Raw genomic sequence first — 27,895 nt, 5'->3', positions numbered from 1 at the left:
TGCCTGACTTGCCATTTCATAATTAATTTCAGATTTTTCAGTGTTTTCATGTTTTTTGCTTTTAGATAGATATGCTTGTATGATTTTAGTGGTAAGCTGTGTTGAAACTGGACAAACAACATGATTCACAGTCTTTGTTCTCTGTGTTCCCACTTCACACTCAGTAAGTCAATAACCTCCCTGTTTAGTTGTGGTACACAATTGTTAATAACCATGTTGCCACGGATGAGTCAGGCACTAGTTTAATGAATAACCGGAGAAGTGATTGAGATTGATGATCGGGGCTCTGAATGAAACAGCTGTAAACAGAGACATTTAACATGTTCCTGGAGGGGAATAACCTGACTAGACAAAGATTAACCTGTGATTAATCAACCCACCCGTATCATTACATCATACAGACTCCAAAGTCCAGGTCACCATGGAAACCAGTTATGCTCTACCCCCACCCCCTTTCCCTGCTGTTGACGCTAAACCTAGCGATCATTGCAAAAGTGTCAGAAAAATAATTTTTAAAAACATACCATATTGTTTGCACAATCTGTTCTTTATTGTGTGTTTGACTGTCCTTATTGTGTGTTTTTTCAATGGGTTCTATTGTGTTGTGGTTGCCTGCAAGAAGACAAGGTTGAATATAGTTTATATACTTTGGTAATATGTGTGCTTTGAACTTTGAACAGAAATAGGTCCTTTGGCCCACACTGCTGTTCCAAACTAACTAAGTCAATGGCGACTAATTAAACTAATCCCCTAAACTTGCACATGGTCCATATCCTGCCTCATGAGCCTGTTAAATAACTCTGTCCTGTCTGCTGCCACCACCAACCCTGGCAGTGTATTCCATGCGTCCACTACTCTCCGTGTCAGAACTTGCTCCACGCATCTGACCATGCCCTGAACTTCCACATGCAGGACATCACTCTCGTAACTTCCACCACTTCAACAGGATCCTACCACCCCTCACATCTTTACTTCCCTAACCCACTCTCTGCTTTCCACAGGGATCGCTCCCTCCATGATTCCCTTGTCCGTTCGTCCTTCCACACTAATATCCCTCCAGGCACTTAACTCAGCTAGCGGCCAAAGTGCTGCACCTGCCCATTTACCTCCTCCGTCCCCTCCATTGAGGGCCCCAAACAGTCCTTCCAGGTGAGGCAACACTTTGCCTGTGAATCTGTTGGGGTTGTCTATGGTATCCAGTGATCCCGATGAGGCTTCCTCCACATGGATGGGACCCGACCTGGACTGGAAGACTGCTTTGTACAGCACCTTCACTCCAACTGCAAAAAGCAAGGTTTTCTGGTGGCCAACCATTTTAATTCCAATCTCTTTCTTCTGTTCTTACATGTCAGTCCATGGCCTTCTCTACCTTCATGATGGAGCCACTCTCAGGGTGGAGGAACAACTCCTCGTGTTCTGTCTAGATAGCCTCCAACCTGATGGCGTGAACACTGATTTCTCCAACTTCTAGTCATTTTTCTCCTCCCCCTTCCCTCTTCTTGAATTCCCCATTCTGCACCCCCCCCCACCTTTTCCTTTCTACTCATTTCACCCTGGGTCCCCCCCTTCCCTTTTTCCCACAATCCACTGTCAGCTTCCTTCTTCTCCAGCCCTTTATCTTTTATATCTATCACCTCCCCGCTTCTTACTTCATCCTCTTCCCCCACCCACCTGGTCTTAACTATCACCTTCTAACTTGCTCTCCTTCCCTTGCCCCCACCTTCTTATTCTGGCTTCTTCCTCATATTTTATCTGGCTAGCCTCCAACCTGATGGCATGACTACTGATCTCTCCTTCCGGTAAAAAAATCTTCCCTCCCCTCCCCTCTTCTTCTATTCCCTACTCTGGTTTCTTACCTCTTCTCACCTGCCTGGGACTCCTCTTCCTTCCCTTTCTCCTATGATCCACTCTTCTCTCATATCACATTCCTTCTTCTCCAGCCCTTTACCTTTCCTACCCACCTGGCTTCTCTGACACCTTCGAGCTAGCCTCCTTCCCCTCGCTCCACCTTCATTCTGGCGTCTTCCCCCTTCCTTTCCAGTCCTGATGAAGGGTCGTGGGTGGAAGCATCAACTACTTATTCATTTCCACAGATGTTGCCTGACCTGCTGAGTTCCTCCAGCATTTTGTGTGTGTTACTCTGGATTTCTAGCATCTGCAGAATCTCACACATCATTTATGCTCCACACATCTTTGTTGAACTTCATCGCTCAGCTAAAATGCAAGTCCTCCGGTATCGGACACTTTGACCCTGGGAAAAGTTACAGGTTGACTATCTATGCCTCTCAGAAACTTCTATCAGGTCTCCCTTCAGAGAAAACAACTCTAATTTTCCCAACCTCACCTACAAGCTTCCACCAGCACATACTCGGATTGTGTTGGTCGTTCACACAAATGATGCATTTCACTGTAGTTTCGATGTGCACGTGGCTAATCTTTTAATTTTATCTTTGATCCGCGCTCACTGGTTTCTGGTGCTGCTGAAGTACCTGTGTAATGCAAACTCTGCTCATAATTAATCCTTTCCCTTTCTCTTTGTAAAAAGGGCACAACCCTACTGCACATTTCCACAGTTAAATAAGAACAAAAGCAGTGAGTAGTTTGTAGACTGTTTAATAAAATGTTAGTTCTTTTTGTACAATGTGACATTAAGGAACTTTCTCCCCGGTCCCAAAACTGAATAAGTAACATAACTTCCTTTTGGACATTTAAACATATCAAGCAATATATATATAAAACGATTCTTTATAAATGAATCCACTCTGCACGTTGTCACTGTAATAAAACCCATTATATCCTATTCCAAACCCTTTATATTACAATAATCTCTCATCTCCCTTAAAATACATATACTGTACTCCTGTTACCTACTGTTAGACGACATCCAGACCATGTTTCTATTGTTTGGAGTAGACGCCAGAAGGGGAGGAAAATGTAGGTCCTAGTTTAATGTTACATACTCATTGCATTTGGTGACAACATTACACTTGGGATCTCTCTCAACCTTAAATGTACATCTTCTGTCTTACACCCAACACCCATCTATTGAAGCTGATTACTTTAACATACAAGTGAGATTCATTAAAAAAAAACAAAGAAAACAGTTTTTGAAAAGAGCAAGTGAACACACAACGTGCCAAGCTCAGACAGAACTCAAAAGCAGGTCCTTACTGACGGAGGGAATCAGGCGCTCTCGTAAATATAATAGGGCTTGCTCAAACCGTACAGTTCGTCCTCATACTTGGGGAGACAGCAGAAGAAAATTCCACACCCGATCATCAGGATGGTGGCGCCCCATCCGAACCCGTAGCTCCAGCTATACTCGTAGGAGCCGCTTTGGATCAGTTCTTCGGTGAAATTGACTGGGTAGACGATCAGACCGACAAACTGGAGCAGCACTGTGGAGCAAGAGAGGGAGAAAGAAACAGTTCAGGTTTAACTGGAAACCATCCTCATGACGGAGGTGAATGGCAAAGGGCAATTGAGGTTGCCGGGTGAACATTGATGAAAATGACTTCTGCACTTTGACCCGTTGTTTGCACCAATCATTACATAAGAAAGTAAACAACAACAGATGGACATGGGCAAACACCAATATGACAAACTATGGGACATAGGCTACTTTCGATAAACTAAATTAAAATGTTATGGACTTATCTTGATGGGAAGGTTGCAGTGAAATATACTGTGGTTTGGGACTCTTTGAACAACAACCGTGCAGTACAGTACAGGCCCTTTGGCCCATGATGTTGTGCCAACCTTTAAACCTACTCTAAGAGCAATCTAACCCTCCTCTACTTTTTCTATCATCCATGTGCATATCTAAAAGTCTCTTAAGTGCCCCTAATGTATCTGTCTCTACCACCACAGGGAGTTAAACACACCCACCATTCTCTTGTGTAAAAAAACCTACCTCTGACATCTCCCCTGTACTTTCTTGCAAACTCCTTAAAGTTATGCCCCTCTCATATTAGCCACCTTGGGGGGAAAATCTCTGACTATCTGTCCACTGAATCTATACCTCTCATCACCTTGTATATCTCTGTCAAACAGCCTCTCATCTTCCTTCATTCCAAAGAGAAAGGCCCTATCTCGCTCAACCTGTCCTCATGACACATGCTCAATAATCCAGGCAGCAGCCTGGTAAACCTCCTCTGCACCCTCTCTAAAGCTTCATGTCCTTCCTACATTGCCCACTGAGACAGCAAGTGGACACAGGTCTGTACAGCCCCTAATGAGGCCATTTTTTGCTTTTGGGACAGTCACAGTTCGGGAGCTCTGCTCTGGAGGTGAATGATCGGGCAGACTGCATAATTCCTTCCAATATGAAAACAGCAAAGATGTTGGTGCTATTTGGAGTGTTGGACCCAAAGCGTCATACAGAACAGAAATAGGCCCTTCAGCCCCTCTTGATCTTTGTTGCCCACCTGCACTGTTCCCATTTGCCTGCAGTTAGAGATACAGTGTGGAACAGACCTTTCTGGCCGTTCGAGCCACGCCAACCCACCTATTTAACCCTCGCCTAATCACAGGACAATTTACAATGACCAATTAACCTACAAACCGGTACGTCTTTAGACTGGGGGTGGAAACCAGAGCACCAGGTGGAAACCCGTACAGTCGTGGGGAGAACGTACAAGCTCCTTCCAGAGGGCACCGAAATCAAACTCTGAACTCTGACACTCTGAGTTGTAATAGGGTCACGCTAACTGCTACACTTCTGTGGCATCCCTCCTTAGGATCATATCACTTTAAGCCTTGTCTAAAGTATTGGTCTCAATGTATCTTTTTTTTTTGTGTGTCATACTCTACCAGAGCCTCGGCGACCACTTTTCAAGTGGTTGTCTTGGAGGAAAGATTCTGTGAGTGGCCCCCACGTCCTTCTCACAGCGCAGTCTTTTTTTTTTAAACGAGGCCGAGTTGCGAGTTCGACACTCAACCTGGCCGGATGGAAAGACCGGATTCGAACTCGGGAACCTCAGTCTGGCACTGATGTCACTGCGCCACCAGCCGGCCAATGCATCTTAAACATAGTGATTAAATATGATCCCACCACCTCCTCTGGCAGCAAGTTCCAGATAGCACCCACACTCTGTGTCAAAGAACGCCCCGCAGATCTCCTTTATGACTCCTTCCTCTTATCACAAACCTGTGCCCTCTTGTTGTCTTCAGCGGAGGAAAGGATTTTATTTATCTGCTCAATCTATGCTTCTACAAATTCTGTTTACTTCCCAAAGGGAGTCCGCTGAGGGAGTGGGCAGACTGTGCCTTTTATGAGGGCATAATTTTAAGGCGATTGGAGGAAAGTGCAGGAGGACGTCGGAGGTAGTTGCTGTTTTTTTTAAAACAGACAGTGGTTGGTGTGCAGAACATGCAGCCGGGGTGGTGGTAGAGGCAAACACGTTAGGGGCATTTAAGAGACTCTCAGATGAAAAAAAAGGAGGGTTGTGTGGGAGGGAAGGGTTAGATTGATCTTGGAGTCGGTTAAAAGTTGGCACAATATTGGGGCTGAAAGGCCTGTATTGTGCTGTTACGTTCCGAGTCCCAAATTCTATGTTCGAAGTTCTCAGAATGTTCAACCTGATTTGCAATGCTCAAGTATGTTTATCCAATGGTGAACCTTAAGCTGCTTATATCAAGTAATGGAAGATGTGGAATTGTTTGGAAAGGCAGGCAGGAGAAATATGAGTCAGAATCATCAACTACCATTTGGGAGTGGACGTACAGGATTGTGGTGTGGTAGCTGCCAGGTTACGAGGCAGGGAAGTGTGTACAGGGTGCACTAATTACTTGGGGAGATACAATTGGTCTAGTCGAGAGGTGGTCAGGGAGGGTGTGACTCTCCCGGTAGAGATAAAGGTTCCAATCTTACCAGCTAAGAAGAGGATGAACCCGATCACTCTCAACAGGCTTGCTTGTTCTTTACACAAAGCGATGATGGAGAGAATGAAGCAGATGATCAACAGTATGCAGCCAAGAATCAACAGGGCCGCGGTTGTCTGTGCCCAGCCTGAAAGAATGCATAACAAGGACAGTGTTAAACCAGGAGCCTCAGACATTACGGAAGTAAAGATGATTCAGGCAATTTGGTTAGTTCAAAATCCTGGTGAGGTGTGGGTAACACTACATTTGGAGTATTCTGAGGAGTTTTGGGCCCCACATCTAAGAAAGAGTGTGCTATGATTGGAGAGGGTCCAGAGGAAGTTCACCAGAAAGATCCTAGGGTTAATGTACCAGGAGAGTTTGATGGCTCTGGGCCTGTACTTACCAGAATGCTGAAGAATGGGGGAGGAGGTGGAATCTCATTGAAACCTATTGAATATTGCAAGGCCAGGATAGAATAGATGTTTCCTATAGTGGGTGAGTCTCGGACCAGAGGACACAGACTCAGAATAACATTACAACAGAGCTCAGGAGGAATTTCTTTAACCAGAGGGTGGTGAATCTGTGGAGTCCATTGCCATGGATGCCTGTGGAAGCCAAGTCCTTATATTTAAAGTGGAGGTTGACATGTTCTTGATTAGTCAGGCCAACAAAGGTTACATGAGAAGACAGGAGAATGACATTGAGGGGGATAATAAATCAGCCATGGTGGAATGGCAGAGCAGACTTGGGCCGAACGGCCTAATTTGCTTCTATGTTTTCTGGTGTTATACTGAAAGTGAACGGAACAGAGAGCAGAGCACTGCCCCCCCGCCCAGAGGGGAAACGGAATCCAAATCTGCCCCAAGCACATCCTCGGACAATGTCGGTCATTGATGCAAATGATGCATTTCACTGTTTGTTTCGATAAAGGTGTGACAATTAGAGCTAATCTTTAATCTGAGGGGAGCCTTAGGGTAATGGAACCTGCCACCTGAGCTAACAACCACCAGTACCATCACTGAGTGCAAACTCCAAACATTAGCTTCTGCGTGCATAAGCATCACTTTCCCAATGGTATTTAATGTAAGCAGCAAATACTAGCAAGCAAGGACAACTCACAGCGAGAGGTGAACCCATCTCCTGCAATTTATCGAAACCAGACACGCAGGGAGAGACCGGAAACCTCACCCTACTCCTCTTTCCACAGATGCTGTCTGACCTATTGAGTATTTTTATTTCAGCATTGCAGAATCTGCAAGGTTTTGCTGAGGGAGAGTTCCTTTTCAGACTGCCACAAGGTTACTAATGCTCAAGTTACAGGCAATCCTGCTCATCAACAAGCTCCCATAATATCCTTCATTTCAGAAGTCCTACTCCTATGAAAATTAGTTTTTACTCTTTCTCCCTACCTCTCCTTTCTCTCTCCCTCTCTCCCTATCCCCCTCCCTGTATCCCTTATTCCCCCTTCCCCATCCCCTCTCGCTATTCTGCCGTCCCCTTCCCCCTCTCTCTATTCCCTCTCCCTTTATTCCTCCTCCCCCCTCCTAGTAATTTTTCTTCCTTCTCAGTCTAATGAGTTTCTGATGCCATTCATATCAATCGTGTGGAGATATGGTTAGCATATCAAGTGACTTTTGAGTATTCTCTGACTTAACAATAGCTACAGTGCACCTGTAAACAGAAAACACATTTGTTATCCAGGCACAGCCCTATTTGTTCTGACGGGGGTCTTCATTCAAGACCATAATTTGAAAACACAAAATACCAAATTGCAGAGATGTAAAGTCTTCAAGAGACACTGCACCCTCACTGGGTGACGTAGTTATGTTATTAGGTGGAGACAGAGCCATAGGATCGTACATAACGGTACAAGCCATTTGGGCCAGCTCATCCCAGCTAACTAGTGGGTTCATTTTCATACCAATTCCACGTCCAACCACTTGGCTTTTACCCTTCAAAGCCCAGGAAATTCCAGTGGTCATCCAACTTACTGAATGAAGCCCATCACCCCTACTGCTGCCAACAACAACTTGCCATAGTCCTTTGTCCTGGGCCAGTCTTTCAAGTTGTCCCCAGGTGAAGCCCACCATACATCTTGGGGGGTCAGGGCTTCCCACCATACCATTAACCGAGGGGTCCGTGGACCCCTGTTCTAGATGAACATCCTCCCTTGCCCAGAGATGAGGTCTTTCGAGCTTCTATTGGCATTTCTGGTTTTACAGGGTGGGGTTGCTGGCCCTGTGACCTACCGGTCATCAAAACACTTAAATGTTGTCAATGGCTCTGCTTCTGTCTCAGGCAGATACTGACCACTCTCTGGGTGGAGAAGGTCTCCATCAGATCCACCTCTGAAGCCTCCTAACCTATCTCTTTACGATCTGGCACATTATTGTCTGCCTGCACTGCACTTTCTGTAGCTGTGACACTATTTCTGCATTCTCTTATTGTTCTACCTTGTTCTAAATCAATGTATTTTGATCTGTACGAACAGTATGCAAGGTAAGATGGCGGTATTTATACACGCGGCAGCCTCTCAAAGGTGCTTTTTCCCCTGTTAAATGTGTTTTTATACATAGTAAGACTATTCCTGACTCCAATAACTAGGCATACAGCAGGACCACTACATCAGTGAGCTGCTCATTGTCCGGAGTAGCCAGCCAGGGTGACATAAGAGCTGGCCGGCAGTTCAGAAAAGGTGAGCTGGGCCGTCGGGCTGGGGGATTCAAATCTGGCTGCAGGAGGAGCCGGATTGGGTTCGGAAGAGCTGACCTGCGGGGTCACCGTGCTGCTGTGTTCTACTCAGAGGCACCGGAGTTGGTGCCTTCTAGTTGGCGCAAAGACAGCGTACAGTGAAACAATGAGTCAATGTCTTGGACATTCCTTTTGTGATCATGTTGGACACCGCTTGCCACAAGCCTGCTTTCCTTGTTTGGTGGTGAGACAGGCAGCGAGGCAGCTGTGTTGCCTCAATCGTTGCTAGGACAACACCTCAGTCCTTGGGCTTGCGTTGTAGCGTCGCGTCACGTCAGACTCGGTTGGTGCTGCCCTCCAGTGTTGGATTAGTGGAACTACAGGCTGGACTGCTGAGAACCATCAACTTGTGGGTCTTAGACTAAAACTTGGTTTTCTTACGTGGCTATGTTCTTTTTCCCCTTTCTCGCTATTTTGGAAGTGCGGGTATGTTTTTGCATCCTGGCCCCAGAGGAACGCTGCCTCATTCGGCTGTATCCATGTATGGTTTGAATGACAATTAGACTTGATTTGATTTGACTTTCTGATAAGCTTTTTGCTGTATCTTGGTACACGTGACAATAAGAAACCTATACAAGTCTATGTGTGACTCAAATATTTCATGGCTCTAGGTTTTCTGGTCTTCCGGTAAGATGGCAATGTGCTCAGATGTAGCATCCCTTACAAGTCCAACCAAAGGTGTTATAATCTGTTTTTAAAAATGCCTTTTTTACATTTTCAAGACCCTGCAGGATATGAAGAACTTCAAGAACTGCAGCTCTACCCCATCGGCAAGTTGCTCAATAATGGGGCAGTGGAGCAGCTAATTCGGTGCGAAACATGTTGCTGCTCGCTACGGAAAACTGTCGGAGTTCGAAGGTGGCGTGTCGTCTAACAGCAAGTGGAAAAGGCTAATACAAGGGGCTATAATTTTAAAGTGATTGGAGGGACATATGGTGGGGATGTCAGAAGTTAATTATTTTACAAAGAGCGTGGTGGGTGCACAACATGCTTAGCGGAAGATACAGTAGAATATTTAAGAGACTCTTTGGTGAGCACATGGATGATAGAAACATGGAGGACTATGTAGGAGGGAAGGGTTAGATTGACGTGAGAGTAGGTTAAAAAGTTGGCACAACATCATGGGTTAAAGAGGCTGTACTGTGCTGTGGTGTTCTATGCCTTAACCAGCTGCAGGTACAGGAGCTCAGTGAGCTGAGCAGCATCTGTGGGAGATGAATACGTGGCTGTTGTCAAAACTGCAAGGGTATGTAGCTGTTACCGTGAGTGGGACTAGCTTGGTCAGCATGCATGGGTAGGGCTGAAGGGCCGTTTCCATGCTGCATCACTCTATGGCTCTAAATTAACTCAATTAAATAAAATGAGAATTGTGTCACCAGGTTCAGCTGGGAAGTTTATCAGTTTTACCAGCCGCACCCACTAGAATGGAATAGAATTGAAACAATTTAAATCTTACATCCATCCCACCATGTCAGGGAGTAAAAATCTTTGCGTTATGCCTCCGTTGCAATGTACAGACCTGTGAATTTAAAAGTGTAATGGGCTGTAGAAAGAAGCTGTCCCATAGCCTGTTGGTCCTGGCTTTAATGCTGTGGTAGCGTTTGCCAGACGGAAGCAGCTGAAACAGTTTATGGTTGGGGTGACTGGTGTCCCTGATGATCTTCCAGGCCTCCGTTCTGCACCTGCTGCTGTAAATGTCCTCAGTGGAAGGAAATTCACATCCACAGATATGCTGGGCTGTCCGTACCACTCTCTGCAGTGCCCAACGATCAAGGTTGAAGTTCCTGTACCAGGCAGTGATACAGCCAGTCAGTATACTCTCAATAGTGCCCCTGAGGAAGGTCTTGAGGATTTGGGAGCTCATGCCGAACTTCTTCAATTGCCTGAGGTGGAAGAGACACTGTTGTGTTTCCCCCCCCCCCCCCCCACAAAGCTGCTGTGTACAGTCCAGGTGAGATCATTGTGATGTGTACACCAAGGAACTTGAAACTACTCACCCTCTCAACTGCAGTCCTGTGGATGTTGATCAGGCCGAGCCTGTCTCTGTTCCTCCTGTAATCCACAATCAGCTCTTTTGTTTTTTTGGACATTGAGGGAGAGGTTATCTTTGCACCACTGTGTCAGGGTGTCAACCTCTCCTCTGCAGGCTGTCTCATCACCACTAGAAATAAGGCCGATAAATGTCATGTCATCTGCAAATTTGATCAGCAGATTGGAGCTGTGTGTGGTAGCAGTCATGGATGTAAAGGGAGTAGAGAAGGGGACTCAGGACACAACCCTGGGGGCACCTGTGTGAGGGTCAGAGGGGCAGAGGTGAGGGAGCCTATCCTCACCACCTGTCAGTGATCCGATAGGAAGTCTAGGATCCAGCTGTACAAAGTGGGGTGCAGGCTGAGGTCTCTCAGCTTCCTGTCAAGTCTGGAGGGAATTGTGGTGTTGAATGCTGAACTGTAGTCCAGGAACAGCATTCTAATGTATATATCCCTCTTCTCCGGGTGAGTGAGGATGGAGTGTAGCGCTATGGCTATGGCATCACTGGCAGACCGGTTCCGTCAGTACAGGGGTCCAGTGTGGGTGGCGAGCTAGTAGTGGTAATAACGATGGATGTCTGTGTGAGCGACCCTCAGAAGAAGTATGGACTATCCAGTAAGAGTCTCAGCTTAAATAGACATGATGTGTCCACCAATCCACTCAGATCAGAGCACAGCCTGATGTTATTTTGAAGAAGAGCTGGGAAGTAATTAGTTGGCTTCTTTATTGTTTGATTGATCGACCCTCGTATTCAACAGTAACAGTTAGACGATGTGCTCTGTATGAAGAAACCCGTGCAGAGGAAGCTTTTAAAGTGGAAAAGCACTGGGCAGTTCCACTCTCTCGACCTCGGAAGTCCGGGTCCAGTGGTGCGAGTGGTCAACACTACTGGAGTCATCCTTGGTTGCAGTGGGCAACCATGACTCCTGTGCCTTGCCATGCCCTTGGCCCTCCCTGGAGTGTTGCAGAACTGCCTTCCTGGCCACTGGATCTCATCTGCCCAGTGTGCCAGAGCTGAGTTTGCACGCCGATGGCGAGGAGGACAAGCTGGTGAGACAGGCATGTCCCTATCTCACCGGGGTATGAGCCCCGCCGGCCACCCTCAATGGTCGAAGGGTGTACCGACGTGTGGCCACTGCTGCACGCAAACAACTGCTTGGAGCTGAGTGTCCGGTGGGGACCAAAAGGCAAGGCAGCTGCCACAGGACAGGCAGGACAAGCCCCTTTACCAGAGCTGCTACCCTCACAGGACACCCCAGTTTGTTTATACTTCAAACAACATCAGTAAACTAAACCATCTGGACTTCTTCACATTGTGAGAGCTGAGCTCAAAATAACTTATTGCTATATTTAAACTGTGCCTACAATCCCACCAGCTTATTCCATTGATCATTAAAAATACTTTGGGATGCTTTGACTACTTTTTTTTTAAGAAGTGTGTGCAGAATAGGCACGTCATCTAAAACTTTGACAAACTTCTACAGATAGGCAGTGGAGAGCATCCTGGCCGGCTGCATCACAGCCTGGTATGGAAACACCAATGCCCAACAGAAAATCCTACAAAAAGTAGTGGATACGGCCCAGTCCATCGCGGGTAAAGCCCTCCCCACCATTGAGCACATCTACAAGGAGCACTGTCACAGGAAAGGAGCATCAATCATCATGGACCCCCACCACCTAGGCCATGCTCTCTTCTCATTGCTGCCATTGGGAAGGAGGTACAGCAGCCTTTGGTCCCACCCCAGCAGATTGAGGAACAGTTATTATCATTCAACAAATAGGCTCCTGAAACAGAATGGACAACTTCACTCACCCCAACACTGAACTGGTTCCACAACCTACGGACTCACTTTCAAGGACTCTACAACTCTCGTTCTCAGTATTTATTTATGTATCATCATTATTTGTTTTTGTTTGTATTTGCACTGTTTCAGTCTTTTGAATATTGGCTGTTAGTCCACCTTTGCACGTAGATTCTGTTTGTGCTGTGAATGCCCGCACGAAAATGAATTACAGGGCTGTATATGGTGACTTACAATATATGTACTTTGAAAGGTACTCCGCGAGTGCAAGCCTTGTTTTACCAGGACTACGAAACACTGTTTGTAAATGCCAGAGATACACCATGTGGGAGAGTTCCTACTGAATGCTGGCACAGATTTCGAAAGGACGGTGTACCTTAACACAGCGTGACGCAGGACTAAGAGGAATAGGAGTGGCTCAGACTACAACTGCAGAATTCACCTGTAAATTCTTAAAGGCAGGCACACCCACCGAAACCAAATCTAAACAACCACTGTCTCTGTCTGTCTCCACCCAATGCTATCCTGTGATGACACCGCAGTGCCTCATGCTTAGTCTCTGCTGTGGGATACTGACGAGTTCCTCCAGCATTTTGTGCGTCTTGCTTAAGATTTTCAGAATCTCTTGAGTTTATGTTGTTGCCTTGAATGTTCATTTTTTCAGTCAATGTACTTATGTTGAAACTAAAGAAAATATACATTGGAAATTGGATATTTATTCAAGGAATCTTACTGTATAGATAGAATCTAATCTTGTTTAAACAGAGCCCGGAGTCATAATCCTTTCTGAAGAATTTTCAAACATTTTCCACTGTGACAACAAACAATTAGCATGTTCCAACAAGGAGAGAGCATGTACATACAATAGGTTACCAGAAGTAGAATAGTTCTCAAATTCCTTCATACAGGACATACACTCAGTGGCCACTTTATTAAGTACACCTGCATGTTAATACAAATATCTACTCAGCCAATCATGTGGCAGCAACTCCATGCAAAAAAAGCATGCAGACATGGTCAAGAGGTTCAGTTGTTGTTCAGACCAAGCATCAGAATGGGGCAGTAATGTGAACTTAGTGACTTTCACTGTGTAATGATTGTTGGTGCCAGATGGGGTGGTTTGAGTATCTCAGAAATTGCTGATCTCCTGGGATTTTCACGCACAACAGTCTCTAGAGTTCACAGAGAATGGTGCAAAAAACAAAAAAAAATCCAGTGAGTAGCAGTTCTTTGGGGAAAACAACTTGTTAATGAGAGAGGAGAGTGGCCAGACTGGTTCAAGCTGACATAAAGGAGGCAGTAACTCAAGTAACTATGTGTTGCAACAGTGGTGTGTAGAAGAACATCTCTGAACACAGGACACATTGAACCTTGAAGCAGATGGGCTCCAGCAGCAGAGGGCTACTTTACTAAGTCCAGGAGGTACCCATAGAGTGGCCACCCAGTGTAGAACATAGAACATTATAGCATAGTGCAGGCCCTTCGGCCCACAATGTTATGTTGACCCTTTAATCCACTCTAATGCCAATCTAACCCTGCCTCCTACATAGCCTCAATTTTTCTATCATCCACGTCCTCATCCAGGACTTCCGACATTCCTCTTTACTTTCCTCCAATCACCTTAAAGCCGTGCTTTCCTGTATTATCCATGTTATGTGTATAGACAGAGCCCAGTGTCCTAAACTCCTCCTCTTTCACTGTTCTTTTACTGATTCCCAAAAATTTTCCACTCTGACAACATCACTTTAAACATGACAGTCATTTGTTAAGAAGTGAAGGAGGATGAGATAGATAGAAGTGTACAAGTTTACAGGAAGCATCGATCGAGCGAACAGCCAGAGACATTTCCCCAGAGTGGCAATAACTAATATCAGAGGACATCCTTTTAAGATGAGTGGAGGACGGTGTGGGGTGTGGAGAGTCAGGGGCAGGATTTTTACACAGAAAGTGGGTACAGACTAGGGAGAGTTGGTCATGTCACTTTACAGCCAGTTGGTGTTCATGAATCCTTAGTCCGTGCCTGTGAAGATTGAGAGGGGCACAAATTTGACTGGGTATCAGTGAAATTCATGGCACAAGCGAACATGAGAATTCCTAGACACACCACAATCAACAACGCACTGACGATGTTGCCTTGCACAGTGGTGAGACGTTTACAAGTCAGAGAAAAACCCAACCCAACCTTTTAAGAGACTCTTGGGTAGGCAGATGGATGAAGGGAAAACGGAGGACTATGGGGGAGGGAAGGGAGGGTGACGGCATCGAGGAGCATTTCCCGGGATGGCTCGGTAGAGTGGCATCTAGCATAATGCTTTACACAGCAATCGGGGTCCATTTATCATCACTGTCTGTATGTTTCCCCCACCCCACCCCCGCCACCCAGGTGCTCTGCTTTCCTCGCACTTTCCAAAGGCGTACCGGTTAGGGTTAGTAAATTGTGGGCACGCTTTGTTGGCGCCAGATGCGTGGCAACACTTGCAGGCTGCCCCCAGCACATCCTCAGACTGTCGGTCGTTGATGCAAACGACGCATTTCATTGCGTGTTTTGATGCACTTGTGGCAAATAAAGATAATCTTTTAGAGTGGGTTAAAGGGCTGGCACAACACTGGGGGCCAAAGTGCCTGTAGTGTCCTGTTCAATGTTTGATTCCACTGACTGCATTCCACACAGGATAATCAGCAAAGATAAGGCAGGAAGCCCCTGTGCTCATCCCTTCTGTCCTATTTGTAGCCTTAACCTCCCCCACCCTTCACATTCTTCTCCCAAGCCTTGTTATCGTCTCTTAAATTCCAGAACATTCTTTTTCCGCTCCCCAGCCCACAAACTAATCATTTATAGTAAATAATTTGTGGTTAGGTCTGCTATAAGACTGACATAGTTTTCAGTCATAATAAACACACACACACACCCATGATAAGATATAAACCTGATTCTGATTCCAAAAGAGTTTAGTTCTCAAAACTAAAGAACAGCAAACACGTAACAGCGTGGAGACGGTGAACGCTCCAGCACAGGAAACCTGGAATCTCAATAGAGGCATAGAACACTACAGAATGGTAACAGGCCATTCAGCCCATCTAGTCAGTGCTGAACTGTTATTCCCATCGACCTGCACCCGGACCAAAGCCCTCCACACCCCTCCCATCCTTATACCGATCCAAATTCCTCTTCAACGTTGGAACCCAACCGGCACCCAGCACCTTCGCTGGCAGCTCATTGTACACTTTCACTTTAGCCTCTGAGTGAAGGAGCTCCCCCTCACGTTCCCCTTAAACATTTCACCTGAAGCCTATGACCTTTAGCTCTAGGTGGCACTGTAGCATAGCGGTTAGCAAAATTGCTTCGCGGCGCCAGCAACAGGACTTCCAATTCCAAAGATGTACGGTTCGGGCTTGTCGGTTGTAGGCATGTCACGTTGGCGCCAACAAGCATGGTGACACTTGGGGTCAGATCCTCGGATTGTGCTGGATGTTGATACAAACAACGCGTTTGGATGTTTCGATGTACACCTAACAAATTAAGCAGTTCGAACAATATTGATAGAGGCAAGAGTAGGGGTGAGGTCTTCTGCCCAGACTCTGCAGCAGGACTTGAACAGATCAAGTTCTACCTTCGGCAAATTCCTCGCGACAGTTTACAAGGCTGATAGTTACCTTGACAGGAAAGTAAATTAGAATGCATCAACTTGTGTCAGTGTTCTTAAATTGTAAATCTCCTGTTGCTAGTTAAATATTGAAGATTATTTTTACTTAGACCATGAGATAAGAGCAGTAGGCCACTCAGCACATCAAATCTGCCCCACCATTCTGTCATGGCTGATTTATTATCCCTCTCAACCCCATTCTCCTGCCTTCTCCCAGAACTTTTGATGCCCTCACTAATCAAGAACCCATCAACTCCTGTTCTAAGTATACCCAGTAACTTGGCCTCCACAGCTGTCTGTGGCAACGAATTCCACAGATTCACCCACCTATGGCTAAGAAATTCTTCCTCATTGTTCTTCAAAAGGAACATCCAACTGTTGTGAGGCTGTGCCCTCTGGTCCTGGACACCCCTACTATAGGAAACATCCTCTCTACATCCACTCTATTTAAGCCTTTTAAATACTCAAAGTTTCAATGACAACCCCTCCCCTCCATTCTTCTAAACTCCAAGAGAGTACAGGCCCAGTGCTATTAAATACTCCTCATATGTTAACCCTTTCATCTCCAAAACCTCCCTGGACTCTCTCCAATGCCAATCACATGTAGTGAAATGCATTGTTTGCATTAAATCAAATCAGCGAGGATTGTGCTGGTCAGTGTCACCACACTTCAGGCGCCAACATAGCATACACACAGCTCACTAAACCTAACCCGTTTGTCTCTGGAAACTGGAGCAGATGGAGAAATCCCACCCAATCTCAGCGAGAACGAACAAACTCCTTCCAGACAGCGAGAGGAACTGAACCCCGATCGGTGACTGCCACTGTCGTTAAAGTGATGCCCAAACCGCCATGCTGATGTGCCAAAGCATCAGGCGTCACTGACCTACAGTATTAACTCTTGCTTCTCCCTGCCTAACACAGAGTCAGAATCAGGTTTATCATCATCGACACACAGAACAGAACTTCATTGTCACTGCTCAAGACAATGAGATTGCAGTGTAGCTCTAGTCTGTGCAAAACAGATATGTACAATGCATGTGGTATGGCTTAATTAAAAAACTATCAGTACTTACAATACAAGTTCATAGAACAGTGCACAAAAAGAATAATAATGTTCATAAATTCATAGATCATCCAGAAATCTGATGGCAGGTAGGAAGAAACTCCCTCCAAATACATTGAACATCTTCAGGCTGACCAGCATCAAGGACACCTTCAAATGGCAATGCCTCAAAACTCTAAACACCTAAATGCCTGAACAGCTCTTCAGCCCCGTCAACAAAATCACCGCAGGAACTCAGACAGGCTATGGGAAGGAAATAATGTTTGGGGCTCGAGACCTTTATCAGGGCTGGAAAGGAAGAGGCCAGAATCTAGAGTAAAATGGAGCGGGTAGGGGGAGAAGCAGGGGCTGGCAAGCGATGGGCGAGTCCAGATTGGGGTGGGGCAAGGCCAGTGTGTGTCCGTTAAACTCTACCAAACCTCCTGCCATCAAAGACCTATTCTGGGTCCACATACTGATACAATTACAAAGAAGGCACCACAGTGGCTATATTTCATTAGGAGTTTGAGGAGACTTGGTACACCACTAAAGAAATATCATGCACATTTCCACAGATATACTCTGGGAAGCATTCTAACTGGTTGCATCACCATCTGGTATTGAGGGGCCACTACACAGGATTGGAAAAAGCTGCTGAATGTTGTAAATCAATCAGCACTATCATGGGCACCAGCCCCCCCAGCATCCAGGACACCTTCGAAAGGTGATGCCTCAGAAAAGGCGTCGTCCATCATTTAGGACCCCCATCACCCAGGAAATGCCCTCTTCCCATTGCTTCCATATAGGTGGTGGCACAGGAGCCAGAGGACACACACCCAGCGTTTCACGGACAGTTTCTTTCCCTCTCTCATCGGATTTCGGAATGGACAATGTACCCTTGTATGCTACTTCATTTTTTTTTGCTCTCTTTTTGCATTACTTATTGTAATTTTATTTTTTCATATATACTTCTTATTGCAAGTTATAATTATGTATTGCAATGTACTGCTGCTAGAAAACAACACATTTCATGACATACACCAGCAGACATCCCACCTCTCCCGGAAGTTTCGGGACTGTCCCGCATATTAATAGTGGTTCCCTGATGCCCGCAAATTATATACTATATCCCGGAAATCAATTTTTTTTGGGGGAGGGAGGGTGCCCGCGCATGGCAGAGTGTTCCAAAAAAAGAAAATATAAAAAGTACGTCACCCCAGACTACACTAAAGTGCACCCCTGCCTAATAGGGGTCAAAAATAATGACAGGGTTGCTCGCTGCACTGTTTGCAACAGTGACTTTTCTATTGCCCATGGTGGGTTAAGACTGTAAAAGACATGTTGAGGTGAGTTTAACAGGTGTCATTCGTTCATTAGCATAGCTAACATTATTTAAACTAGCTGGCTAGCTGCTAAGGAGCTACGCTATTGCAGACATCCCACCTCTCCCGGAAGTTCCAGGAGTCTCCAGCAAATTGATGATGCTACCTCCCTGAAATGAGTTTTTGCAGGGTGGGATGTCTGCACCAGTGATTTGGATTCAGATTCTAGCCCATTCTGGACACCTACCACTCTCTGTTGTGAAAAAAATCATGGGGGGGGGCAATGGGTCTGTTTTACAAGCACTGATCTGCACTTTCATCAGCTCCTCTCCAGAATTCATGAGGACCAAATTTTAGGCATAGTGAGGAATATTATAGCAAGAGGCTCTACGGCACGCTGAAAACCTTGTGTCACAACCATTCTTTGGGAGTTGGACATCTCGAACCGGACAGAAAGCAGTCATCCTCTAGACCGAGGATCTGCTTATGGAGGAGGATCCAAATGAATCTCTTTCTTCGCTATTCCCCTCCCTTACTCTCAAAATGACAGGCCTCTTATACTTGGACTGAAAAAGTAAACTGTTCTTTTTAAGTTGTCGCATGTAGCAAGACACAGTGAAAATCCATGCAGATCATTTCATTACACATTCATTGAGGTAGTGAAAGGGAAAACAATAATATAGTGCAGAATTAATTGTTACAATTACTGAGAAAGTGCAGCCCTGCCAGACAATAACAGTACAAGGCCATAACAAGGTGGATTGTGGGGTCAAAAGATCCATCTTATCGTACTAGGGGACCATTCAGAAGTCTTACGCCAGTGAGATAGATGTTGTCCTTGAGCCTGCTGGTACGTGCTTTCAGACTTTTGTATCATCTGCCTGATGGGGTGGGAAGAACTGAAAATGTCTGGGGTCTTTGGTTATGCTGGCTGCCTTACTGAGGCAGTCAGAATTCTAGCCGAGTGCACAGAGGGGAAGCTGCTTCCTGTGATGGGCTGAGCTTTGTCCATAACTCTGTAGCTTCTTACAGCTTCAGGCTCAGAAGTTTGCATTCCAAGCCGTGATACTTCCTGATAGGGTCTGCAAAACATGGTGAGGGTCAAAGGGGACATGCCCAATTCCTTTAGCCTCCTGAGGAAGCAAAGGCACTGGCGAGCTTTCTTAGCAAAAAGGGCTGGTTACAAAAGTCTTTTGTAACCAAAACATATCTTCACTCCACCCAGAAAGCTTTCAGATTAAATATACACACCACTTAAGCATTCCAGCCACATCATTCACAAACAAACAGTCCACATCTCCACTCTGCCTCCAAGACTGAAGCTAGGGTAGAAATAAATGAAGAATAAAGTCACAGGTTTGCCACTCTGCCAGACGTCGCACTATTTACCAGATCACAGTGATGACTCAGGGATTTAGAAGGTGAACTGATTAAAGTCAGCTGCCAAACGGACACTATCCTCTCCATCGGCAAGACCTGACGCAGATTGGGGGGCCAATTTGTCAAGCACCTTTCTGCCACAAAAGGCAGGACCTCCCTGTGGCCCTCCCTCCCCCATTTCGATTCAACTTCCTGTTTCCATTCTGATATGGCCGTCCGCTTGTACTGTGCTGTTCGGTTCTAGGTAAAGTGGGCACCCCAGGAAGGCAGGGGGATTAAATCCTAATAGAAAGGCAGAATCCTACAAGCAGAAACTGTGCAGCAAGGATTGCATTCAAGCATTTCCTATCGCAACTGGCTACAATTCCAGTTAATCTCAGGTTGGAAAGTGTGAATCTGAGAAAGGGGCAGGAAATGTACAAGGGTAACTTGCCCACCTTCTTCCATTTCACTCCTTGCTGCTGAGCGCGTTGTGGAGGGGAAGATGGTGTTTGAGTGACCTTAACTGGTTCTGCAGTTTGTGTGTGTGTGTGTGTGTGTGTGTGTGTGTGTGTGTCTCTATATATAAAACAACAGTCACTCTCTACCTCACTGAAGTAACAGTGAGTCATTTTACATAGGACACTATAGCACTGTACAGGACCTTTGGCCCATGATGTTGTGCCAACCTTTTAACCTACTATATATTTTAAATATACATAAAGACTCAGCCTCCACAGCTACCTGTGGCAAAGAATTCCACAGATTTACCACTCTCTGGCTCAAAAAATTCCTCCTCGTCTCCGTTCTAAAAGGATGCCCCTTTATTCTGAGGCCGTGTTCTCTGATCTTAGACTCTCCCACCATAGGAAACATCCTCTCCACATCCACTCTATCAAGGCCTTTCACCATTTGATATATTTCAATGAGGTGACCCCTCAATCTCTGAATTCCAGTCAATACAGACCCAGAGCCATCAAATGCTCTTCATATGACAAGCATGGAAGAATAAAGGATTATTCGTCTGATAGCACCAGAGTTGCTCATACTTTTCCATTATGACCCTTAAAGTTACAAAAATCAGAAATTTCCCTAATCCTTCTGGTGTTGCTGAAATTTTGCATGCTGTCAGCCATAAAATCAGTCCAGACTAGCTGGATGAAGGGTCAGCAAAAGGGTTAATGAACTAAGCAGACAACTGGCATGTTTCTATTTGAACTTTTTAACCTCAAGAACTTCTGTAACCCAGTTTAGACACGCAGCGGACAGTGCTTCATAATCAGGTTGCAGCACTGGGTGCAGAACTTGCATTCATGTGACTTAGTTACCGTCTGTTCTAGGATTAAAACTACCTTGTGCTATGGATATACACATTTGCTTGTGTTTTTTTGTGCAGTTAGCACTAAAATCGCAAGTATCTTGTTTCAGTACTGTATAAAAGAAGGGACTTTTCACTGCTTATTTGAGAGTCCCCAGGTCTCCCCATGATATAGTGTATCTCATAAATAAAGTGAGTTTGATCCTAGTCTTCCTGGAGTCTGCACTTATTTGTCTGATCAAAACAGCCAGCTTCGCCAACAAGATGCCATTCAATCCTTGAATTATTTTTGTGAACCTCTTTCGAACCCCCTTTAGTGTCAGCACATCCTTTCTAAGATAAGGGGCCCAAAACTGCTCCCAATAGTCCAACTGAGGCCTCACCAGTGCTTTATAAAGTCTCAACATCACATCCTTGTCACCTCTCATCCTTCTTTACTCCAAAGAGAAAAGCCCTAGCTTACTCAATTTTTCCTCATAATACACACTCTCTAATCATAGAACATACAACAGTACAGCACAGGAACAGGCCCACAACTTTGTGCTGAGCCAGCTAAAATGTAAATTTTAAAAAACCTAAGCACTAATCCCTCCTACCTACACAACGTCAATGTCCCTCCATCTTCATCATATTCATGTGCCTATCTAAACGTCTCCTAAAAACCTCTAATATATTTGCCTCTACCACCATACCAGGCATCAATCACTCTCTGAGTAAAAAACTTACTCCACCATCTCCTTTGAACCTCGCCCTCTCACCTTCAATGCACAGCCTCTGGTAATAGACATTTCAACCCTGGGGAAAAGAAACTTCCTGTCTACCCTACTTTGCTTCGCGTAGTCTTACCAACCTGACCACATCCTGGTGAATCTCCTCTGTACCCTCTCTCAAACTTCAACAACCTTCCCATAATGAGGCGACCAGAAATACTCCAGTGTGGCCTCACCAGGGTTTTACAGAGCTACAACATTACCTCGCGGCTCTTGAACTCAATCCCCCGAATGATGAAGGCCAACACACCGTACGCCTTCTTAACCCCCCATCAACTTGTAAGGCAAATTTGAGGGATCTACTGACATGGCCAGTGAGATTGTGCTGTCCCTCCAAACTGCTGAGAATGCTCTAAAGGAGTTCTCGGGCGAGGTAACTGATCCAGAACACCATACAGGAAATTGCAAAAGCATGGGCAGCACATAGAGTTTTCCGAGCGGTCCATCAATCTCACCAGTTTGCTCTCTCTTTGCCCCACTTAGTTACTTCTTTATATTCAATATTGTAACTTACTGCCTTTTTTTTTTATGTATTGCACTGTACTGCTGCCACAAAACAATACATTTCACGACATGGCAGTGATAATGAACACAATTCTAATCCCCTAAAGTGCAAGGACATACACAAAGCTCAGCAGGTCAATCAGCATCTGTGGAGAGGAATATACAGTCCTGGGCTGATACTTTTGCATGTGTAGTTGCTCCTGGCAATGGTGTGGAAAGGGCTCTGTGCTCCTGAAAATCCCGCCTCTGTCTGTACGGAGTTTGTACGATCCCCCACCCCTACCCCTCCATGGTTTCCTCCGGGTGCTCCAGTTTCCTCACCCAGTCCAAAGACAAATAGGTCAGCAGATTAATTGGTCATTGTAACTTGTCCTGTGGTTGGGCTAGGATTAAATTGGGGACTTCTGGACAGTGCAGCTCTAAGGGTAGGAAGGCCCTGTTCTGTGCTGTATCTCAATAAATAAGTCTCTCCCTCACCAGCATAACTCACATGTATCAGTATCGCATTGGAATAAAGGGAATTACAGAGGCACGAGAGATGAAAAATGGGGAGAAGGTCGAAACATCAGAGGTGCAGAGGGACTTGGGAGTCCTCGTGCAAGACTCACAGAAGGTTAATTTACAAGATGAGTCTGTGATAAAGAAGGCTAATGCAATGTTGGCATTTATTTCAAGGGGAATAGAATATAAAAGCAAGGAGATAATGCTGAGGCTTTATAAGACACTAGTCAGGCCGCACTTGGAGTATTGGCAACAGTTTTGGGCCCTATATCTCAAAAAGGGTGTGTTGTCATTGGAGAGAGTCCAGAGGAGGTTCATGAGGATGATTCTGGGAATGAAGGGGTTAACATACGAGGAGCATTTGGCAGCTTTGGGCCTGTACTCACCGGAATTTGGAAGAATGTGGGGGGATCTCATTGAAACCTACCGAATATTGAAAGGACTGGATCAGGTGGATGTGGAGAGGATGTTTCCTATGGTGGGGATATCCAGAACCAGAGGGCGTAGCCTCAAAACTGAGGGATGACCTTTTAGAACAGAGGCAAAGAGGAATTTTTAAAGCAAGAGTACAGTGAATCTGTGGAATGCTCTGCCACAGGCACCAATGGAGGCCAAGTCTGTGCGTATATTTAAGGCAGAAATTGATAGTTTCCTGATCGGTCAGGGCACCAAAGGATATGGCGAGAAGGCAGGTGTATGGGGTTGAGTGGGTTCCGGGATCAGCCATGATGGAATGGTGGAGCAGACTTGATGGGCTGAATGGCCTAATTCTGCTCCTATGTCTTTTGGACATTGTGTAGGCAGAAGGGATTAGTTTAATTGGCCATTTCATTGCTAATTTAAATTGCAGGCTAAAGGGCCTCCTGCGGTGCTGTACTGTTCCATGTTATAAACTTTACTGCCTGTACTGCCTCGGGAGGCTGACAAATTTGGCACCTCCCGTTTGACCCTCACCAATTTATAATCAATGAACACTCTTTCTGGATAAACCATGGCACTCCCCACTTCTCACTTCCTTGGCAGAATCAAATACCCCACCCGCTCCAGGCACCGGACATTATGGCTCTTGTACATTATTCTCTGCCTGCGTTGCACTTTCCCTATAGCTGTAATTCTGTTATTGTTTTATCTTGTACTACCTCAATGTAGTGTTGTAACAACATACTCTAAGTGGATGGCAAGCAAAACACAGTTCTTCACTCTACCTCAATGTACGTTACAGTAATAAACTGATTTACCATTGTCATATTTCTCCTGCCTTCCTCTGCACACTTCCTCCACCAGTTTACAGATCACAGACTCTCGCCATCTTGACAAAGACAACACAATTCTTGCCCTAAGCACATGATCTGTAATCTCCCTGTACACCATCACACCAGATGTCTACGGTTCCACAAGGAGAATATGCCCTCCCCTTCCTCCCTAGTATCCACTTCCTACAAAAGTTTCCTTGTCCATCAAGTCCTTACACCTCTTCCTGTTCTTTTGCAAGAAATATGTAGATCAGAAAAAACACATTTATTATGGACTTAACTAGGAAGGCCAGCATTTAATGCCATAGAGTGATTGAGTCGTGGAGTGCTACAGCACACAAATGGGCCATTCAGCCCATCCAATCCATGATGGACTGGTAATCTGCCTAGTCCCATCGACCTGCACCTGGACCATAGTCCTCCATACCCCCTTCCATCTTCCATCCATGTACCTATCCAAATTTCACTCAAATGTTAAAATCCATCCCATATCCACCTCTTCCACTTGCAGCTTGTTCCACACTCTCAAAACCCTCGTGTTCCCCTTAAACATTTTACCCTTAACCCATGACCTCTAGGGCAGGTCTCAACCTCAGTGGAAAAAGCCTGCTTGCATTTACCCTATCTATAGCCTTCATAATTTTGTATACCTCTGTCAAATCCCCCCTCAACCTTCCATGTTCTAGACAATAAAGTCCTAATCTAGTTAACCTTTCACTATTTGTCTCACCAACATCTTATACAATATCAACATAAAACCCCATCCATGTGCCAGAACTATCTCTACTACCCTATGTATCTTGACACAACTTTCAAGGAATTACGGATCTGAATTCCCTGATGGAGTCCCCTCTTCTTTCCCATTCCCCCACTCCATCCTTTCCCATTCCCCTTTTCTTTACCACTCTCACCCCTTTCCCTCTCTCCCCCCTCCCCTTTCCCTCTCTTTCCCTTGTCCCACCCTCTCCCTTTCCCTCTTCCTCCCCTTTCCCACTCTCTCCCTTGTCCCACTCACTCCCCTTTCTCACTCCCTCCTTTCCCACTCCCTGTCACTCTCTTCCCTTTCCCACTCTCCCCTTCTCTCTTTCCCCTTTCCCACTCTCCCTTCCTCCCCCCTTTCCCACTCTCCCCTTTTCCCACTCTCCCCCCTCTCCCCTTTCCCTCCTCCTACTCCCTGCCTCTCTCTCCCACTCCCTCCCTGTGTCCCCTGTCCCACTCCCTGCCTCTCTCTCCCCTCTCCCACTCCCTGCCTCTCTCTCTCCCCCTCTCCCACTCCCTGCCTCTCTCTCCCCCTCTCCCACTCCCTGCCTCTCTCTCTCTCCCTCTCCCACTCCCTGCCTCTCTCTCTCCCCTCTCCCACTCCCTGCCTCTCTCTCCCCCTTCTCCCACTCCCTGCCTCTCTCTCCCCCTCTCCCACTCCCTGCCTCTCTCTCTCCCCTCTCCCACTCCCTGCCTCTCTCTCTCCCCCTCTCCCACTCCCTGCCTCTCTCTCTCCCCCTCTCCCACTCCCTGCCTCTCTCTCTCCCCCTCTCCCACTCCCTGCCTCTCTCTCCCTCTCCCACTCCCTGCCTCTCTCTCTCCCCTCTCCCACTCCCTGCCTCTCTCTCCCCCTTCTCCCACTCCCTGCCTCTCTCTCCCCCTCTCTCACTCCCTGCCTCTCTCTCTCCCCTCTCCCACTCCCTGCCTCTCTCTCTCCCCCTCTCCCACTCCCTGCCTCTCTCTCTCCCCTCTCCCACTCCCTGCCTCTCTTTCTCTCCCTTCTCCCACTCCCTGCCTCTCTTTCTCTCTCCCTTCTCCCACTCCCTGCCTCTCTTTCTCTCTCCCTTCTCCCACTCCCTGCCTCTCTTTCTCTCTCCCTTCTCCCACTCCCTGCCTCTCTTTCTCTCTCCCTTCTCCCACTCCCTGCCTCTCTTTCTCTCTCCCTTCTCCCACTCCCTGCCTCTCTTTCTCTCTCCCTTCTCCCACTCCCTGCCTCTCTCTCTCCCCTCTCCCACTCCCTGCCTCTCTCTCTCTCCCCTCTCCCACTCCCTGCCTCTCTCTCTCTCCCCTCTCCCACTCCCTGCCCCTCTCTCCCCTCTCCCACTCCCTGCCCCTCTCTCTCCCCTCTCCCACTCCCTGCCCCTCTCTCTCCCCTCTCCCACTCCCTGCCTCTCTCTCTCCCACTCTCCCGTTCCCTGCCTCTCTCTCTCCCCGTCTCCCGTTCCCTGCCTCTCTCTCTCCCCCTCTCCCGTTCCCTGCCTCTCTCTCTCCCCCTCTCCCGTTCCCTGCCTCTCTCTCTCCCCCTCTCCCGTTCCCTGCCTCTCTCTCTCCCCCTCTCCCGTTCCCTGCCCCTCTCCCGTTCCCTGCCCCTCTCCCGTTCCCTGCCCCTCTCCCGTTCCCTGCCTCTCTCTCCCCCTCTCTGCCTCTCTCTCTCCCTCTCCCACTCCCTGCCTCTCTCTCTCCCCTCTCCCACTCCCTGCCTCTCTCTCTCTCCCCTCTCCCACTCCCTGCCTCTCTCTCTCCCCTCTCCCACTCCCTGCCTCTCTCTCCCCTCTCCCACTCCCTGCCTCTCTCTCTCCCCTCTCCCACTCCCTGCCCCTCTCTCTCCCCTCTCCCACTTCCTGCCCCTCTCTCTCCCCTCTCCCACTCCCTGCCCCTCTCTCTCCCCTCTCCCACTCCCATCCCCTCTCCCGTTCCCTGCCCCTCTCTCTCCCCCTCCCGTTCCCTGCCTCTCTCTCTCTCCCCTCCCCCACTCCCTGCCCCTCTCTTTCCCCTCTCCCGTTCCCTGCCCCTCTCTCTCCCCCCTCCCGTTCCCTGCCTCTCTCTCTCCCCTCTCCCACTCCCATCCCCTCTCTTTCCCCTCTCCCGTTCCCTGCCCCTCTCTCTCCCCCCTCCCGTTCCCTGCCTCTCTCTCTCCCCTCCCCCACTCCCTGCCCCTCTCTCTCTCCCCTCTCCCACTCCCTGCCTCTCTCTCCCCCTCTCCCACTCCCTGCCTCTCTCTCCCCCTCTCCCACTCCCTGCCTCTCTCTCCCCTCTCCCACTCCCTGTCTCTCTCCCCCCTCCCACTCCCTCCCTTTCTCCCCTTTCCCAATCCCCCACTCCTTCTCCTCTCCCATTCTTCCTCTCCACTCTCCCAGTCCCCCCACCCCCCCTCCTTTCCCAGTGCTCTTTCTGTCTTCTTCCCCACCCCCCCCTCTCTCTCTCTCTCTCTTCCCTGTGTAGTTCCTCACTCCTTTCTTTCCTCAGTTCCTCTTCGACTCCTCAGAGCGCCCTGGTGCCCTGCCCCAAATCCAGTCCCTCTCTCCGCTTACCGATCCTTACCGTATTTCATGAGGGAGCTGGGTTCCCAATTGGGGTCCCGGCCGCGGAACTGTTCCCACAAGCTCGCATAGTGATACTTGGAGTCCACCCAGCCGGAGCTCGCCGCCAGAGCGATAATGTCGAAAATAATGGCCAGCAGGAGTAGCAAGGGCAGTATCCATCGGCAGCGAGGGAAGGCGAGCCCGCACCTGAACATGGTCAGACACTCGGTGGAGGGACACCTACTAACACAGCTGGATTACAGCGGCCGAGCCCGAACACGACGCGCCTGTCGGTCACAATCCACGGCCCAAACCTGTCGAGCTCATAACAAGCGCCCTTGGGAGGGGCAGAACACTCCCATATCTTTGTACAGTCACCCAAGCATCAGGTTACAAGCCGCCAGTCGACTGCGGTTAACCCTTTCGTCTCCCAACTCTGCAGACTTTTC

General features: G+C 47.3%; 1 protein-coding gene across 1 annotated transcript; it reads right to left on the bottom strand.

Moving 5' to 3' along the window:
- Positions 1-2,604: 2,604 nt before the first annotated feature.
- perp (p53 apoptosis effector related to pmp22) lies at positions 2,605-27,795 on the bottom strand. Its single transcript, XM_063038966.1, has 3 exons — positions 27,466-27,795; positions 5,873-6,010; positions 2,605-3,398 (listed from the first exon to the last, which is right to left on the bottom strand). Exons 1-3 carry the CDS (start codon positions 27,659-27,661, stop codon positions 3,184-3,186), a joined length of 549 nt encoding a protein of 182 aa, XP_062895036.1. The 5' UTR covers positions 27,662-27,795; the 3' UTR covers positions 2,605-3,183.
- Positions 27,796-27,895: the final 100 nt, after the last annotated feature.

Source organism: Mobula hypostoma, assembly GCF_963921235.1.
Source record: "Mobula hypostoma chromosome 8 unlocalized genomic scaffold, sMobHyp1.1 SUPER_8_unloc_12, whole genome shotgun sequence".
Taxonomy (NCBI): Eukaryota; Metazoa; Chordata; class Chondrichthyes; order Myliobatiformes; family Myliobatidae; genus Mobula; species Mobula hypostoma.
Note: the sequence above shows the minus strand (reverse complement) of the source record. Positions and strands in the feature narration are given on the sequence as shown.